The following is a 19,490-nucleotide window of genomic DNA, read 5'->3' on the forward strand; positions in this document are numbered from 1 at the left end:
GTTCCGATGATCATGTGGCACAGCTGTGATTGTTGGAACCTTTTTTAAAAAACTTTTTAAAGCATTTTTTTACTACCGGTTCACCCGAACCGGTAGTTTTTATCACTACCGGTTCTCCCGAACTGGAGCGATCCAGTAGCATTTTACCCCATCACAAAGTATGAGTATTTTTTTCTTCCACGAATAGGTTTTTGCAGTAGTTTTAATGGAGTGTCCAGTGACTCATAGGTGGCATAACATAAATTTAGAATGATGGAGAGTTACACTTTGGGCAAGATGGGTGGCCTATAAATTAAATGAATGAATGAATAAATGAAAAACAAACAAACAAATAAATGATATTGTCCAAAAAATATCAGAACTACTCAGAAGAGATTTATATTTGCTGATTCCTGACTTGTACAATAATCTTTTGACCACACTTCTCTTGTATCAAATAAACATCCCTGTTATTTATCAGCTTTACTATCATCTAACAGAAATACAAAAGATCAACTGGGCAGCACTATGCAGAATTTGGAAAAGTAATTCGAAGTAACAAAACTGAATCAATTGTATCTTTCCTCTACCTTCAAAAACATTTCCAATATTTGGGGTTTGTTACCAAATGTTTTAAACTGTTCTAGATCTGCTCATTCTTACCCAACAGTTGAGATTTTACATATACCAAATTTTATGCTGGAATGAATAACTTACAATTTATGACAGTGAAGTTTAGAAAAGTAGCAGAATATTAACCAGAAAAATAAATAAATCCCCCACCTGATATTTAATATAAGAACAACAGTGTCATTCCAGTAATACTAGTTATTAGTATTATGTTGATGAAAGGCATCAAGTGAGACAACAGATGACTCTTTTTTTCAGTTCACAGAACTCCAATTCTTTATTAATCACAGCTTGCTCACAATGACATACAGGAAAATAGCACTAATGAAGAGTAGAATAATACGCAGGCAGCAATTTCCAGGAGAGTTTGGGATACCTTCAAGCTGGCAGCTGTTTCAGACAATATGTGTGTTGAGATTGGTCATATTATTTGACACAAGCACCTTGGCTAGTCATCCTGACCGCTTCAGCCCTCATCATTTAGATAGTGTTTTAAAAGTAGGCAGGACAGACTAACACTGTAGAGCAGAAGTTAGTAGGATTAAGACCAGCTCATTGATTTGGGATGAAAAATAGCACATGGAACACCTTGCAGTGTTATGAAATCACAAAGCTTAAGGCTGGAATCCTGTCTGCAAAGATGCTCTTGGTCTCTTCACAGATTTTAGCAACTGGAGACAAGACAATATGCCTATTTCCCAAACTGATATCCTTCAGATACTGTGGGGTTTTGGAACTTCAGGAACTGTAGTCTAGGAACTGTGGTGCTATCACAAGAAAGGTGCACCAGTTTTTGAAAGGCTAGAGCAGTGTTTTTCAATCTCGACAACTTTAAGGTGTGTGGACCAACTCCCAGAATTCTCCAGCCGGCATTGCTGGCTGGGGAATTCTGGGAGTTGATGTCCATACATTGTAAAGTTGCCAGGATCAAAAAACATTGGACTAGAGCCTAAGAAAAGGAAACTGACTGCGGTTTTTATACCTATAAATTTCATGAATTTTTCTGGCAGTGAATCTGAAACTGGGAAATTTTGGAATCTGGCCAAATATGGTTGTTCACTCCCTACTGCATACAACATCTTTTTAAAAGTATCTATTATCTATTTCCCTTCTTGTTGGGAAAATTCTTTTCTGCTTCTAAACTTAAGACACGCAGCTTTACCGAATACTGTTTTAAACCACAATAAATCCTGATGTGTTCTAAAGGCTTCCTCCTTTAGATGCTTACGGGGGTTAAATTTCACTGAACTCCATGGAGCTTGTTTCTGTACAGCACAGCTCTGTTTTTCTCTATAGAAGAACACTGGGGTTGTAAATAAATTATGATTTCTTAATGTTCTATGACTTCATTTTTCTAGACCATTTAATCAAATAAGAATGCCTACCTGTAATTGGCTTATTGACTTAAGCTTATTGATTGCAAAGCTTTCCATGTTATTAAGTGATGACGCGACAGTAGCACCATAGACCTTCTGCTGACTTGGTTTTCAGTTAGAACGAGTATACAGTTTGGCATGGATTTTGCTGCAAAGAACTTCATAGCAAAGTTCTAACAAATTTAACTGAATGAAAAGAGACGACATCAAAAGCCTGTTACAGGACGTGTAAAGATTATGAAATAACTTGCATAATGCAATACTTGTATTTTTTAACAAAAATGTAAGTATTTACAAAATAAGATCCAAGTTTTAATTTTAAACATCAAGCAAATCATTCTGCAAAGACTGCATTGTTTTAATTTTTTTTGTTTCATTTTTATTGAGTTCTTGATTCTTTTTTTTTTAAACCATGTCATACATTTCCTATACTAATATTTCATGATCTGTAATAATATAGGCAGGGGAGTTATCCGACTCCCTCTACTGCTGGGCTCAGCCAGACAGTTCCACCTGGAGCTCCTTGTTTCTGCGGACCTCTGCAGCATGCCTTTCCTGGGAATAAAGGGGCAAAATAGAGACAAGTTTAACATCTGCCTTCCTCTTTTTCTTCAGGAAGAATGTTAAATGGCAACAAGATTTGGCCATGAACTTTAGCTTTAATAGGGCTATAAAAGAAGCATTCATAATGAAGCGGGACACAACTCTTGTTCTTTGATTCATGATAGCTGAAGAATAGAAGAACAGAGTTTGAAGGAACCTTGGAGTTCTTCTAGTCCAAGGGTCTCCAACCTTGGCAACTTTAAGACTTGTGGAAAAAGCTTGTCAGCTTTTCTGGCTGAGGAATTCTGGGAGCTGAAGTCCACAAGTCTTAAAGTTGTCAAGGCTGGAGACCTCTGTAAGCAGAAAGCCCTATACCAGCAGGGAGCCCTATACCAGTGATGGCTAACCTTTTTGCCATCACGTGCCAGGAGCAGGGGTTGGGTTAAGTGGGGGGTGGAAACAGGCCACTTTCAGCCTCCAGAGGGCCTCTGGGGGGGGGAAGGTCATTTTCACCCTCCCCAGACTTTTAGAAAGGCTCTGGAGGCTGGGGAGAGCAGAAAACGGGCCTTCTCTGTCACCCACCGAGGCCCTTGAGAGGCAGAAAACAGCATGTTTCCCTACTTCTGGTGGGCCCAGAAGGCCTGAAAATCAGCTAGCTGGCACATGCATGAGAGCTGGAGCTGAGCTCATGTGTCCACCGATATGGCTACATGTGCCATCTGATAGGTTCGCCACCACGGCCCTATATCATTTCAGACAACAGATTGCAAAGGAAAAATAGAATTAAAGAGATTGCCTTCCTGCCCTTTTCGTTCAGGACTATTCTGAATCTGGTTTATAACGTATTTTCCAGTCAATTTGAAATTGTTTTATTCACAAACTGCATAAAAGAAAAACTTAACAGAACGGCTTGGACTAGGCATCTAGTGCCCACTGGAATGCTAAAGACGTGTAGTTGCAACTTCACAATACAAAACTAGGCCTTGTGTGCCTGTCTCATGAGATAAGATGCAGATGGGGTGTCAGTTGCCATGTGGTAGTTGCTCATTCACCCCAACCCTCTGCAGATACCTAGGAGTTTGAATAAGCCTTTGTGTGTGAAAAGTCTATATTGTGTGCAATCATGTGCCTATGTCTTTCCCCAGAATCAGGAGTTATCCAAACATTTTGGTAGATAAAACGAACACATTATTTGTGCCAATAAATTTATATAGCTGCCCTATTCTGCTATTCACAGAAATGACTGAGAGCTAAAAGTAAGGAAGAGTACAAGATCTACAAATGAGACATCACATCAGTTCAATCCTGAACTTAATGTACTTAGTGTGAATATGCTTGGAAATGTCCTGCAATCACACAACTGATTTATGAAAATTGCTAATCTGGAAGGAGCTTCCAAGCATATTCACTTTAATGTTAATAAAGGTTTGCTTCAAGCCAAATTCATGAAAGTCAAGGGCAAAGTGTGTGCAATGAAAATATATATACAGGAATGAAACTAGTGTGCAGTTTTAGCAGTCAGACAGCCGAACAGGGCTAGTCTATATGCTCAAAATGTCTAATTTATAGACATGAAGTATGTTGAAAGGTAGGAGAACCATAGATGAGAGGGTTACACTGCATGCTTGATCTTACTTCCATGCCAGGCAAAATCTCTATCTATTTGTAATCTCTGAAGGGAAAGGTTGACATATTTATGAATTTTAAAGCATGAAGCTTTTCATATATTTCAGCTGTGCCTCGCCTGGTACTCTCCAGATGTGCTCTATTTCAATTCCAAGATTTTCCAGAATTTTGCAGGCTGAAAGCCAAAATACTTAAGAAGGTGACTGCCTGGGGAAGAGTGCACAGATTAGTTAAGGCATTATTCTGAATTCGATATAGAAGAAGGATGAGTCTTTATGAACCATACTGAATCAGCAGAGCACTGGGTGAGGGGGGGAGGGGTCACGTACAAGAAAGTGACAGAACTTTGATTGAATAGCCAGAATGTTCATCCTCAGCTTTTTAAAAACCTGCTGGCAGGGGGTTTACTCCTACATTCATTTGAGCATAAATAAATATCTTACCTAACTCGAACATTACTTCTTAGACATCCTTACTCAACATCTGAGTGGGACTCCTGCCCCCCCACCCGGTGGTTTATCAGCTCTGTTTGGCTGACTCTCAGTTTACTTTTTGTACATTGGTTGGCTCCCAGCCTGGTTACCTTCTCCTGAAGACGTTCAATAAGAGCAGCTAAGTTAGCTTCACGGTTTTCTTTGATCTGCTCCATTTTCAGTATCAGTTTTTCCTCTGCCATTTTGCTGAAGTTATTGTTCTCCTCCAAAGCCTTCTGAAGGACTTCTCGCTCATGTTCTCTCTTTTCTGCCAGTTGTTTCAGCACCTGGGCCTCCTGGGACTGTGTAAAGTTGAGAAATAAAAAAAATATGAGCCAGTCAATTACAAAAACATTGAAAGAGAATAGATTCAGGATATCTCTAATGTTCAGAGAGAAAGGATGACTAATTTGCCGAAGTGAAGAATTTGGCAAGTACAAGTTCTCATTCCTCTGTCTACTTTGAACCATAAGGCTGGGGAGGGGAAGATTAAACAGTTTTTTTCCTTTAAATTTTGAAACTCTCAAAAAGATCTGGATTGAATATAAAACTGATACAATCGCTTGTGGGTAAATTTGCAGAATACAGAATAACAAAGTTGGAAGAGATCATGGAGGTCTTCTAGTCCAACCCCCAGCTTGAGCATGAGACCTTGTACCTGTGATGGCGAACCTATGGCACGGGTGCCACAGGTGGCACACGGAGCCATATCTGGGGGTATGTGAGCGTTGCCCTAGCTCAGCTCCAGCACGCATGTGCGCACCGGCCAGCTAATTTTCAGGCCTTCTGGGCCCACCTGTAACTCTTTGCCATCGTGTACCAAAAGCTGGGGAGCGCAGAGGGGTCACGTACAAGAAAGTGACAGAACTTTGATTGAATAGCCAGAATGTTCATCCTCAGCTTTTTAAAAACCTGCTGGCAGGGGGTTTACTCCTACATTCATTTGAGCATAAATAAATATCTTACCTAACTCGAACATTACTTCTTAGACATCCTTACTCAACATCTGAGTGGGACTCCTGCCCCCCCACCCGGTGGTTTATCAGCTCTGTTTGGCTGACTCTCAGTTTACTTTTTGTACATTGGTTGGCTCCCAGCCTGGTTACCTTCTCCTGAAGACGTTCAATAAGAGCAGCTAAGTTAGCTTCACGGTTTTCTTTGATCTGCTCCATTTTCAGTATCAGTTTTTCCTCTGCCATTTTGCTGAAGTTATTGTTCTCCTCCAAAGCCTTCTGAAGGACTTCTCGCTCATGTTCTCTCTTTTCTGCCAGTTGTTTCAGCACCTGGGCCTCCTGGGACTGTGTAAAGTTGAGAAATAAAAAAAATATGAGCCAGTCAATTACAAAAACATTGAAAGAGAATAGATTCAGGATATCTCTAATGTTCAGAGAGAAAGGATGACTAATTTGCCGAAGTGAAGAATTTGGCAAGTACAAGTTCTCATTCCTCTGTCTACTTTGAACCATAAGGCTGGGGAGGGGAAGATTAAACAGTTTTTTTCCTTTAAATTTTGAAACTCTCAAAAAGATCTGGATTGAATATAAAACTGATACAATCGCTTGTGGGTAAATTTGCAGAATACAGAATAACAAAGTTGGAAGAGATCATGGAGGTCTTCTAGTCCAACCCCCAGCTTGAGCATGAGACCTTGTACCTGTGATGGCGAACCTATGGCACGGGTGCCACAGGTGGCACACGGAGCCATATCTGGGGGTATGTGAGCGTTGCCCTAGCTCAGCTCCAGCACGCATGTGCGCACCGGCCAGCTAATTTTCAGGCCTTCTGGGCCCACCTGTAACTCTTTGCCATCGTGTACCAAAAGCTGGGGAGCGCAGAGGGGTCACGTACAAGAAAGTGACAGAACTTTGATTGAATAGCCAGAATGTTCATCCTCAGCTTTTTAAAAACCTGCTGGCAGGGGGTTTACTCCTACATTCATTTGAGCATAAATAAATATCTTACCTAACTCGAACATTACTTCTTAGACATCCTTACTCAACATCTGAGTGGGACTCCTGCCCCCCCACCCGGTGGTTTATCAGCTCTGTTTGGCTGACTCTCAGTTTACTTTTTGTACATTGGTTGGCTCCCAGCCTGGTTACCTTCTCCTGAAGACGTTCAATAAGAGCAGCTAAGTTAGCTTCACGGTTTTCTTTGATCTGCTCCATTTTCAGTATCAGTTTTTCCTCTGCCATTTTGCTGAAGTTATTGTTCTCCTCCAAAGCCTTCTGAAGGACTTCTCGCTCATGTTCTCTCTTTTCTGCCAGTTGTTTCAGCACCTGGGCCTCCTGGGACTGTGTAAAGTTGAGAAATAAAAAAAATATGAGCCAGTCAATTACAAAAACATTGAAAGAGAATAGATTCAGGATATCTCTAATGTTCAGAGAGAAAGGATGACTAATTTGCCGAAGTGAAGAATTTGGCAAGTACAAGTTCTCATTCCTCTGTCTACTTTGAACCATAAGGCTGGGGAGGGGAAGATTAAACAGTTTTTTTCCTTTAAATTTTGAAACTCTCAAAAAGATCTGGATTGAATATAAAACTGATACAATCGCTTGTGGGTAAATTTGCAGAATACAGAATAACAAAGTTGGAAGAGATCATGGAGGTCTTCTAGTCCAACCCCCAGCTTGAGCATGAGACCTTGTACCTGTGATGGCGAACCTATGGCACGGGTGCCACAGGTGGCACACGGAGCCATATCTGGGGGTATGTGAGCGTTGCCCTAGCTCAGCTCCAGCACGCATGTGCGCACCGGCCAGCTAATTTTCAGGCCTTCTGGGCCCACCTGTAACTCTTTGCCATCGTGTACCAAAAGCTGGGGAGCGCAGAGGGGTCACGTACAAGAAAGTGACAGAACTTTGATTGAATAGCCAGAATGTTCATCCTCAGCTTTTTAAAAACCTGCTGGCAGGGGGTTTACTCCTACATTCATTTGAGCATAAATAAATATCTTACCTAACTCGAACATTACTTCTTAGACATCCTTACTCAACATCTGAGTGGGACTCCTGCCCCCCCACCCGGTGGTTTATCAGCTCTGTTTGGCTGACTCTCAGTTTACTTTTTGTACATTGGTTGGCTCCCAGCCTGGTTACCTTCTCCTGAAGACGTTCAATAAGAGCAGCTAAGTTAGCTTCACGGTTTTCTTTGATCTGCTCCATTTTCAGTATCAGTTTTTCCTCTGCCATTTTGCTGAAGTTATTGTTCTCCTCCAAAGCCTTCTGAAGGACTTCTCGCTCATGTTCTCTCTTTTCTGCCAGTTGTTTCAGCACCTGGGCCTCCTGGGACTGTGTAAAGTTGAGAAATAAAAAAAATATGAGCCAGTCAATTACAAAAACATTGAAAGAGAATAGATTCAGGATATCTCTAATGTTCAGAGAGAAAGGATGACTAATTTGCCGAAGTGAAGAATTTGGCAAGTACAAGTTCTCATTCCTCTGTCTACTTTGAACCATAAGGCTGGGGAGGGGAAGATTAAACAGTTTTTCCTTTGTTTTAATTGACTCTTAAAGATGGCGCCTGAACGGGAGTGAAAGTGACGAATGGAATTTCAAACAGTCTGTGCAACTAAGAAGATAAGAAATGTTATGTGTGGATTTTAATGAAGTGAACTGAGCTCTCCTATACTTAAAGGGGAAAAGAGAAGTTTCTAGACTTATATTTTGTGAATTTTAAAACTGAAATGGCTACTAAACCACCTAAGACTAACACTAAGGGGTTCTGAACCAGCTTTAGAAGATCTGATTAAAGAGCAAGGGAAAGTGTCTGAAGAAAGGTTTAAGGAGATTATGGATAATAATGAGAAAATAAGAGAAGAAATAAAGTTATTACAGAATCAATTTAATATGATAATGGCTGATCAGGTGGCAACAAATATACAATATGCCAAACATAATACTTTTTGTAACGCAAATAGACCTGGTAGGTGGTTAGCATACACTTTAAGGAAAAGACAAAAACAACGTACTATAGAAAAAATAGAATAAAAAGGTAAAGAGATATCAACAGGATAAAATTAAAAAAGCTTTTTTAGAATATTATACAAATTTATATCTTAAAGATAATATATTGAATAGGGATATTGATAATTATTTGAAGGAATATAAGGTTAAAAATTTAACTTTAGAACAAACGGATGAACTGAATCGGCCTATAACCTCGGAAGAAATTATTTTGGTAATTAAACAATTAAAAATGGGGAAAACTCCTGGTACGGATGGGCTCACAGTTAGTTATTATAGGAATTTACAGGATGAGATGTTAGGTCCACTTAAGAAATTATTTAATCAGATACAACTAGGAGAATTCCCCTCATGGAGAACCTCTTTTATTTCATTGATACCAAAGAGGAACAGGATTGTTCTAAACCTGGGAATTATAGGCCAATCTCACTTTTAAATAATGATTATAAGATTTTGTTAAAATAATAGCTAATAGATTAATGTTGATTCTGCAGCGAAGAATTCATAATGATCAATCTGGATTTATAAAAGGGAGACAGATGAGGAATAATGTTAGGCAGATTGTTAATTTACTGGAGTACTTAGAAAAGAAAAATTTTATTCCAGCAGCATTTATTTTCTCGGTGCAGAGAAAGCTTTTGATCGATTGCATTGGGATTTTTTATTTAAATTAATAGAAAAGATGCAATTTGGAGATGGTTTTTTAAGAATAATTAGGGCAATTTATGGAGAGCAAACAGCACAGATTATAATCAATGGTAGCTTAACAGAACCTTTTAAGATTGCGAAAGGAACAAGACAGGGATGTCCTTTATCACCATTATTGTTTATTTTAACTCTAAAACCATTATTGGATAAAATACGAGAAGTAAAGGAGATAGAGGGAATTAGAGTTAGACAGTATGAATATAAGTTAAGAGCTTTTGCAGATGATTTGGTGATTACTTTAACAAACCCTATAAATTCTAGTAAATCTTTGTTGGAAATAATTGATCAATATGGGAATGTCTCAGGGTTTAAGGTAAATCAGAAAAGACAAAAGTGATAATAAAAATATGGCCAGACAACAGAAAGAAAAACTGGAGGAAGTAACAGGATTTGAAATTGTAAAGAAGGTTAAGTACTTAGGGGTTTATATTACGTCATCAAATGTGAAATTGTATAAGAATAACTATGAGGTTTTATGGCAAAAAGTTCAGAAGGAGTTGATTGTTTGGAAAAATTGCAATTATCTTTGCTGGGAGAATTGCTGCTATTAAAATGAATGTTTTACCTAGATTTTTATTCCTCTTTCAGATGATACCAATAATTAAGAAAGATAAGAATCTTGAGGAATGGCAGAAGGGAATTAACAAATTTATATGGGAAGGTAAAAAAGCTAGGGTTAAAATGAAAATAATTCAAGATTCTCGGAAAGGGAGGTTTAAAATGCCTAATTTTAAATTATATTATGAAGCAGCTGCTCTCTCTGCAATAAGTGATTGGTTTAATTTAACAGAGGACAGAATTTTGAATATAGAAGGTTATGATTTGTTATATGGATGGCATGCATATTTAATTTATGACAAAAAGTGGATAAGGCCTTTAAAAATCATGTGCTAAGAAATGCCCTTCTGCGTGTTTGGAAAAATACTCTTATAAACTAAATTATAAGGTTCCTATATGGGCAAGTCCTAGACATACAGTAGAAAATATAAACATAGAACAGAATCAGGAAATGATTACATATAAAGATCTTTTGTATACTGAAAGAGGTAATTTGCAGTTAAAATCTCTGCAAGTATTAAGAGAGGAAGGGAAAAATTATACTTGGTTTCAATATGAGCAACTACGTGCTAGATGGAAGGAGATCAGAAAATTGGTATAGAGCAGAACGAGGGAAATTTGGAAAAGCAAATTAGAAATCAGTCCCAGGAGCATATAAAGAGATTGTATAATGTGTTACTTGAAATAGATTCTGAAAGGGACTTGGTAAAGGACTGTATGATAAAGTGGGCACAAAATTTTCAGGAGCCAATATTATTGGAAACGTGGGAAAAAATTTGGGTTAGAAATGTTAAATTCACGAGCACAGAATCTGAGGAAAATTTTTATAAAATGTTTTATAGATGGCATCTAGATCCTAAAAATTATCGTGTATGTATCCAGAAATGCAAGCAAAATGTTGGAGATGTAATTGTGATGACGCTACATATTTTCACATTTGGTGGGCTTGTAAGGACATAAAGGCCTTTTGGATAAAAATTTGGTGGATTTTACAAAATGTTCTGAAAAGAAGATAAAGTTCCTGCCGCAATTTTTCTTGTTGGGAATTATTACGGATTGTACAGTAATTGAGACTAAATTGATTTTAAATCTAATAACTGCAGCAAGATTACTAATAGGACAATATTGGAAGAAAAAGAAGTACCAACAATACAAGAATGGATATTGAAAGTTGCCAATTTGGCTGAGATGGCGAAGATATCAGCCTTTTGAAAGACAATACAAGAAAGATACTTAAAGGAATGGAAAAATGGATTGACTATATTCAACGTAGATATCAGACTAAGAGTTATCAGACTGTTTTGAATGATTATGATGTATTATTTTTGATTGCTTGTGGGGAAGTTAGGAATTGATGATTGTAGGGTATAATTAAGTTGGGACGAAAATTTTTAGCATATGTTTGTTTTATTTTAACTATACCTTGTGCTCGTTCCGGGAAGTCGGGGGGGGGGAGGGGGGTTGCGAAGGGAGGGGGGAGGAGGGGGGGAAAGGGGAAAAAAAAATTTTGTAAAACTTTTTGAATAAAAAAAAAAAAAAAGAATTTGGCAAGTACAAGTTCTCATTCCTCTGTCTACTTTGAACCATAAGGCTGGGGAGGGGAAGATTAAACAGTTTTTTTCCTTTAAATTTTGAAACTCTCAAAAAGATCTGGATTGAATATAAAACTGATACAATCGCTTGTGGGTAAATTTGCAGAATACAGAATAACAAAGTTGGAAGAGATCATGGAGGTCTTCTAGTCCAACCCCCAGCTTGAGCATGAGACCTTGTACCTGTGATGGCGAACCTATGGCACGGGTGCCACAGGTGGCACACGGAGCCATATCTGGGGGTATGTGAGCGTTGCCCTAGCTCAGCTCCAGCACGCATGTGCGCACCGGCCAGCTAATTTTCAGGCCTTCTGGGCCCACCGGAAGTTAGGAAAGGGGCTGTTTCTGGCCTCTGGAGGGCCTCCGGGGGGGTGGGGAAGGCTGTTTTCACCCACCCCAGGCTCCAAGAAAGCCTCTGGAGCCTGGGGAGGGCGAAAAACGGGCCTACCAGGGCCCACCTGTAACTCTTTTGCCATCGTGTACCAAAAGCTGGGGGAGCGCGGAGGGGTCGCGTGCGCATGCGCAGGGGTGCGAGGTGTGGGGGCATTGTATTATGGGTGTGGGCATGCATGCATGGAACCCCACCCTGAGCTCCCCCTGCTTTTGGCACGTGACGGCAAAAAGGTTATCCATCACTGCCCTATACCATTCTGGATAAATGGCTGTCCAACCTCTTCTTAAAAACCTCCAGGGATGGAGCATCCATAACTTCTGAAGGCAAGCTGTTCCACTAATTAATTTTTCTGCCAGGAAATTTCTCCTTAATTCTATGTTGGATCTCTCTTTGATAATCTTCCATTTCTTCTTGTCCTACCTTCAGGTGCTCTGGAGAATAGGGCAACCCGCCGCTTCTTTGTGCCAAATATTAGAAGACTGCTATAATTTTATTGAGTTCTATTTAGATATATCAGCAAAAAAGTAAACAGAAAGTTTATCTTAAATAGAATTTTCCTACCACAAAAAAGTGCGGGTAACAACCAGTAGTATTTCCCAAGAGTAGCAAAATTCTGTGACATTCCCCTCCCCACCTCAAAAGTGAAAATAAACATTTTCACTCAGGGAACCTCTGGTGGCTCAGACTGGTAAGACAGTCTGTTATTAACAGCAGCTGCTTGCAATTACTGCAGATTCAAGTCCCACCAGGCCCAAGGTTGACTCAGCCTTCCATCCTTTATAAGGTAGGTAAAATGAGGACCCAGATTGTTGGGGGGCAATAAGTTGACTTTGTATATAATATACAAATGGATGAAGACTATTGCTTGACATAATGTAAGCCGCCCTGAGTTTTCGGAGAAGGGCGGGATATAAATGCAAATAAAAACAAAAAACAAAAAACATGAGCAATAGCCATTGGCACAGAGATAAGTTAGAAGGAAGTTGGAAGGATGATGCATTTTAGGGGTCCTTGGTGTTCTCCGAGCTTGGTTGTTTTCCTGCAGACATTTCATTACTCAAACTTTGTAGCAGCATCAGTGCTAGTAGGGAGTGGAGTTTGCTTTCATTTTATGTTCTAGTGGCATGCCTTGTCAGTGTTGGTGGGAGTGGATTTGGTGGTTCCTTACAACTAGAACAGAACAACTAGACACAAGAACAGTTTTTTCCCGAAGGCCATCACTCTGCTAAACAAATAATTCCCTCAACACTGTCAGACTATTTACTGAATCTGCACTACTATTAATCGTTTCATAGTTCCCATCACCAATCTCTTTCCACTTAGGACTGTATGACTATAACTTGTTGCTGGCAATCCTTATGATTTATATTGATATATTGATCATCAATTGTGTTGTAAATGTTGTACCTTGATGAACGTATCTTTTCTTTTATGTACACTGAGAGCATATGCACCAAGACAAATTCCTTGTGTGTCCAATCACACTTGGCCAATAAAATTCTATTCTATTCTATTCTATTCTTAGTTGGGCTGTTGATTGGATATTGACAGGCTTAGCCGTAGTTTCAGCTGGGGAACTGTGACCATCCTAGGCCAAGTCCAAAAATGCTAAAGAATTCATGAAAGCCTGGCAGTCTGACAAATCTGACACCAACAGGCACATAGATATAAACATCTATATACCATTCAAAGGAGACAATCAACAAGCCAAAGGGGAAGCAAAAAAAAGAAAGATCAAAACACCTCCTCACCAGCAATCAAGACCTAAATGAGCAGACATCAACACCAAGATTAACATTAGGCCAACGGTCAAGGAGCAAACAATACCCCAAAGGAATTGCCAGACAAGTAACAGTAAACAGGCCAACCATAGAACCACCAAGACTATTCCCACCAATTCTAACAAGGCAAGCCACTAGAACAGAAGTCTTCAAACTTGGCAGCTTTAAGACTTGTGGACTTCAATTCCCAGAATTCTCCAGCCAGCTATGTATAATATAAAATGAGAGCAAACCCCACTCCCCATTAAACTGATGATGTCACGTGGTTCGAGTAATGAAACATCTGCAAGAAAACAACCAAGCTCAGACAGCACCAAGGACCCCTCATTTCAACCATGAACTACAAATATTCTCCTTTATCCATACCCTTTTAGGTATTTATCCCAGAACAAATAAAGCCAAAATTGTTTGTCCGGCCCTTTGGCTACAAAATAGCATTGAGAAAAAGTATTTGGGGTGTGTTAACATTTTGAGAGACCAAAAGTTAGATGAGGAAAGGAGTGGAATGGCAAATGCTACACTGTTATACACCATCATCAAAATTGCTTTCCATAAATATTATTTATCCGGAATAAATTGCTGTTTATTCTCAGATGTCTTATGTATAGAACAATGATTTATGTCAAATCAAACACTTTTATTACGATCATAGATCAGAAAATATGATTTATGTCTCAATAAGTTATGAAAACAGTTAAAAAGGAAGAAAAAGGAGAATTTAACAACCCTAGATGATAAATGGCCAGAGAACTAGGAGCATAATTGGATTCTCAATTATATAATTTGCTATTGACACTTGTGCATGAGGCTGACACTACTGATTAATAAACACTAATGTAATTAGTAAGGAGAGGTTTAATTCAAAGACTGTGTGAAATCAATTAACAAGTTTAAAGCTATTTTCTTTGATAAGGTGTTCCTGGAGTTTTTGCTAGCTTAATTCTGTCCTAGAATCTCAGTAACCTGGTCATGCTCCTAAACTACAGGCAGATGTAATAAATCACATGTTTCTGGTAATCTAAGTTGATTTTTTTTATTCTGAAGTACAAGTCAGTAAAACTTGTATCTATGTGATTAGCAATCCTGTTTCTTAACATTGAAACTCAGGTATTTAGCTGATCTTAAGGTACAAATTTTTGCATTTTCAAACATGGATCTCATTGTACGCATCTTAAACGAAACAGATGTAGATTCAGTTCTGAACACTCAAGGACGAGCTTTAAGATGTAATTTTTTTCACATCAATTCAATAACATATATGTGTCATAAATTGCAAATGAAACCTTGCAATAGCAATAGCACTTAGACTTATATACTGCTTCACAGTGCTTCACAGCCCTCTCTAAGTGGTTTACAGACTCACCTATTGCCCCCAACAATCTGGGTCCTCAGTTTATCAACCTCAGAAGGATGGTAAGCTGAATCAACTTTGAGCCTGGTGAGATTCAAACTGCTAAATTTCAGGCAGCCGGCAGCAGGGGTGAAATCTAAAAATTTTCCCTACCAGTTCTGTGGGTGTGGCTTGGTGGGCATGGCTTGGTGGTCATGTGACCAGGTGATCATGGCCAACTCAATGTTACGTCAAGGGGTGCCTCGCCTGGCCCCTCCCAGCCATTCCTTGTCACACCCAGCCTCAACGTATCTGTAGTTCTGTAAAAATATTGTTCACCTTTTTTCAGCTTTATTATCTACATACTATAGATGTACTTTCATTGACCACTGAAAGGAGAAAATGGCTCACATGCTTTGTCCAAGAATGTGATAGGCAACAGGCTTTTAAAGGGCTGCCAGAAAGAAAGGGGGGGGGCAATGTATTATCCAAAGCACCAGAAGGCAAAACAAGAAGCAATGGATGGAAACTGAAGAAACAGAGAAGCAACCTAAAACTAAGAAGAAACTTCCTGACAGTGAGAACAATTAACCAGTGCAACTGCTTCATTAGAAAGGGCTTTCTTTTGCTCCAGAAGAAAATCAGAATAAAGAACTGGAAAAGCCTTCACAGGAAGAGGCTTTTTTGTTCTGTTGTGGAAGAAAAATAGAAGATAGAGAAATCTTCCCTGGAAGAGACTCTCTGCTTTTGCTCCGGAGGAAGCAAAAGGCAGTTTCTTTTGAGGCAGTTTCTCAATTCAGGCAAGGCAACTTGCAGCTTCACAACATTTTAAGTAGGTGATAATTGCTCTTGGGTGAATGCCTTTCCCTACTTGGGAGGAATTCCTTTCCCTGCTTGGTGGGGGGAGAGGAAAAAAATCTGCAGAAAGCTTCCCTTTATTATTGTAGCTGAGGGCAAATGAGACTAAGACTCATTTGCTGTTTCTTAGCTCAGCTGAGGCAGCAATTGCTCTGCTGCATGAATCAGCTGAGCTAATAAACAACAGAATATAGGAGAGGTAAGAGGAATGGGAGGGCAGGTGGGTGGCACCAATCAAAATTTTCCTTACTGGTTCTCTGAACCAGTCAAAATTATCCCTATCTGTATGGCAGAACCAGTCCGAACCAGTAGCATTTCACCTCTGGCCGGCAGGCAGCAGAAGTGGCCTGCAGTACTGCATTTCAAACATTGCACCACCACAGCTCTTATTATAAAATAACCCAAGAAATATCATTATTCATCCACTCTACTGAATATATGGTTAGATACCCTTCTCCTTTCTTCTGCAGCTTCCAGTTTTTTCTGGATCTCTCCAAGGGACACATCTTTCTTCTTTGGAGAGGCTATAGTTCGTGGTGCTTCAGAGACAGGAGATGGTGGCTTTAAGATAAGTTCAAAAGCTTGGCCAGAGGCACGTTTGTTGATATGTTTGACTTCCATATCTGTGAAGGTAAAATTAATACATCTAATTCAAATGGTATATCAATAATAAGATAATTTTTGGAAATGTAATGACCATAACTAAGCGATATGGGTAATTTTCACTAAAATAGATGCTAGAGAAAAAGCAGTACAGTATACAGATGGCTTATATTAATAACAGGGTACTACACAATTTTATTTTGGGCTTGCAAGGATGTACTTTGTTTGCTTAGGAGCCACAAAAAGAAATTGATACTACTAGTTTGAAATCATTGTAATAGGCTGACTTTTTCTGGTGATGGGAAAGGTTAAAGTATAAAATTGGTATCCTTGCAGGAGTTTAACACACCCATTCAGTCACTTAAACGTCTCTCAAAACTAGAGAGAATTGCCAAGAGTCTTAATTTACCTCATTAAAATGAAAATCAAAATAAAAGGATTATTGGGACTCTAGGAACGCAAATAGGTCTGTGATTACTACAGTAATGAAATCAGTGACAAAATATACATCTTTTAGGTCCTGAATTAATGTTTTAGGAATAGGTCACATTATACCCTCTGCTTTCCTAATATAACATGGTATTATTAAGAAAAAAAGAAATGTTAAAGCTTTTCATACTTTAATGAGACTAATATCAACATATAAAAGTTTGAATATGCATTAAGAATATATTTCCCATCTCTGGAAATTGCATGATCAGTTATGATGCAACTAATGTGATAATTAGTAGATTATAAAAATTTTACAATTATAGTAAAACCTAAGACTTCTCTAAATGAATATAAGCTATGTCGCTTTACTGAATGTAATTTATTTAAGATATGTTTTATATATCATGATTTAGTTGAATGGTAATATTAAAATATTAATTTTAATAATAATAATAATATTAAAGTTCTCTTAGGACAGGGGTTGGCAACCTTAAACACTCAAAGAGCCATTTGGACCCGTTTCTAACAGAAAAAAAAACACTGGGAGCCACAAAACCCTTTTGACATCTAAAATGAAGATAACATTGCATATAGTTTTTTACCTTTATGTTTTGTATAAAAAAAACTATAATGTGTTGCATTTATAAAATCAATGAACTGCTACAGAGAAAACAAATTTTTATTTCTGCATGCAACAAAAACATTTTGAACTCCAAAAAAAAAAAAAAGATGGGCCAAAAAACTTAATAAATCACGTGCTGGCAGGTGACACACATTGGTGGTTGTGATGTATATTTTGAGTGATGGGGAGCCGCAGCAGAGAGATGAAAGAGCCACATGAGGCTCCAGAGTTGTGGGTTTTAAACCCCTGTCTTAAGACAAGCCGTCAGTATTATAACTCCTGTTCTCAGAGGTATCTCTACTAGCTTCTTCTATCAAGCTCCCTGTTCCTTTGATTCTAAACCCAACAACTAAATAGGAAGTTAGTGTACTGAAAAGCAAAATGTCAGTTTTTAGCATACTTTTTACTTACAGGAAGGTCTCTGAACTCAATATAAACCCCTAAGATACCCTTAGAATTTACAAATGGTGAATTGGTACTGATCAGTTCTTTGTAAATAATTTCTATTTGCAAAGATATACCGGGAGGATAAGAACATGTGAATGATCAGAACTGCAAAAGCTGTTTTTCTATTAAGTGAAATTTTATAATCATAACATGACAGTCATTTTGTGAGAGTTTTCATGACATGCTCTCCATTTCCAAACATGATCCTAGTTTGCTGTACAAATTTTACATTTAATCAGGTGTTAAATCAATCTTTCCAACATGGTGCTTTCTAATATATTTGACTTCAGAATCCATAATCCTGTGCTGTTTTGCAGCATGGGAAGAGAAGTCAATGTATCTTGTAGGTTCCAGGTTGCAAATCATTGTTAAATAACAAAACAAGAGGAAAATGTGCATCTCCCATGGAAGAACAAATAGCACTTCACTAAGAAAACAATTGCTGCTGAAAACTACTTACCATCATATGTGTATATATTAATGTTGCGAGATTCTGGGTAAAAACAGGAGCAGATCAAAGAAAGCATGGACAGCTCCTTCATCTTTTCTTTATAAGCTGAAAGGGAAGAGAATGGATTAGTCCTTTCATATTTTCTGTTTACAGGGTGTCTTGATTTAATTAATTAATCTGCTCAGACTCCAGGCAGTGAATTTAGATGCCAAATTTTAACTCTGGTACCTTTGTGAAATTAATTGCTACTTGATAAAAATATCTAATAGAGTGTGACTTTTTTAAAAAAAGGTTGCTTCTTTATCATTGAAGCATGTAAGACTAGAATAGGATAGGATAGGATAGAATAACTTCATTGTCATTTTGAATGTAGACTAATCGGCATATATTAAAATGGAATTTCGTTGCATACAGTTCTCAAAGAATCACCCTCCAATATACACCACGTAACCATGACAAACAAACAAACAAATCAATACAAAATTATGCATATACCCACATATATTATTTTACACAGAGAAACGACACAGTCTAGTTCGGATGTATAGCAACAGCAACAGCAATAGCAATGGCACTTAGACTTATATACTGCTTTATAGTGTTTTACAGCCCCTCTCTAAGCAGTTTTACAGAGTCAGCATATTGGCTCCTCATTTTACCCACCTTGGAAGGACAGAAGGCTGAGTCAACCTTAAGCCTGGTGGGATTTGAACTGCCAAATTGCAGGCAGCCGGTAGTCAGCAGAAGTAGCCTGCAGTACTAAACTCTAACCACTGCACCACCAAGGCTCATGTATACATGTACATGGTGAGAAAAATGAATCTTACAAGTTTACCAGACAGATGGCAATATTTGCTCTTTCTCTTACATTCCCACACACACATCCTCATTTCAAGGCCACAGCAGTAAACAAGAACAAATCTTTCTTTTGTAGGTTCACCTCTGCCATTACCTACATTGAGTTAAGTTCTCCAGCTAGCAAATGCGATGGACGAAAGCCAATAATTGCAACAAAGTCCTGGATCTCTCTGTTGCAACTGTTTGTCATATAATGTCTTGAGTCTTCCAACCTCGTGTCAAAAGTGCCATGAGCTATCCTGGTTTCCAGCTTTAAAGGAAATT

The 19,490-nt window shown here is 38.5% G+C and overlaps 1 protein-coding gene across 1 annotated transcript in view; it reads right to left on the reverse strand.

Moving 5' to 3' along the window:
- Window positions 1–905: 905 nt before the first annotated feature.
- Window positions 906–19,490, reverse strand: part of STMN2 (stathmin 2) — a 41,853-nt gene continuing 23,268 nt past the window's right edge. The window contains exons 2-5 of the mRNA XM_058176229.1: window positions 18,378–18,473; window positions 16,264–16,436; window positions 7,726–7,917; window positions 906–2,540 (exon numbers count right to left, since the gene is read on the reverse strand). Of these exons, the coding sequence (XP_058032212.1) occupies window positions 2,481–2,540; window positions 7,726–7,917; window positions 16,264–16,436; window positions 18,378–18,473 (521 nt within the window). The 3' untranslated portion in view covers window positions 906–2,480. The remainder of the gene's footprint in view (window positions 2,541–7,725; window positions 7,918–16,263; window positions 16,437–18,377; window positions 18,474–19,490) is intronic.

Source organism: Ahaetulla prasina, chromosome 3, assembly GCF_028640845.1.
Source record: "Ahaetulla prasina isolate Xishuangbanna chromosome 3, ASM2864084v1, whole genome shotgun sequence".
NCBI lineage: Eukaryota > Metazoa > Chordata > Lepidosauria > Squamata > Colubridae > Ahaetulla > Ahaetulla prasina.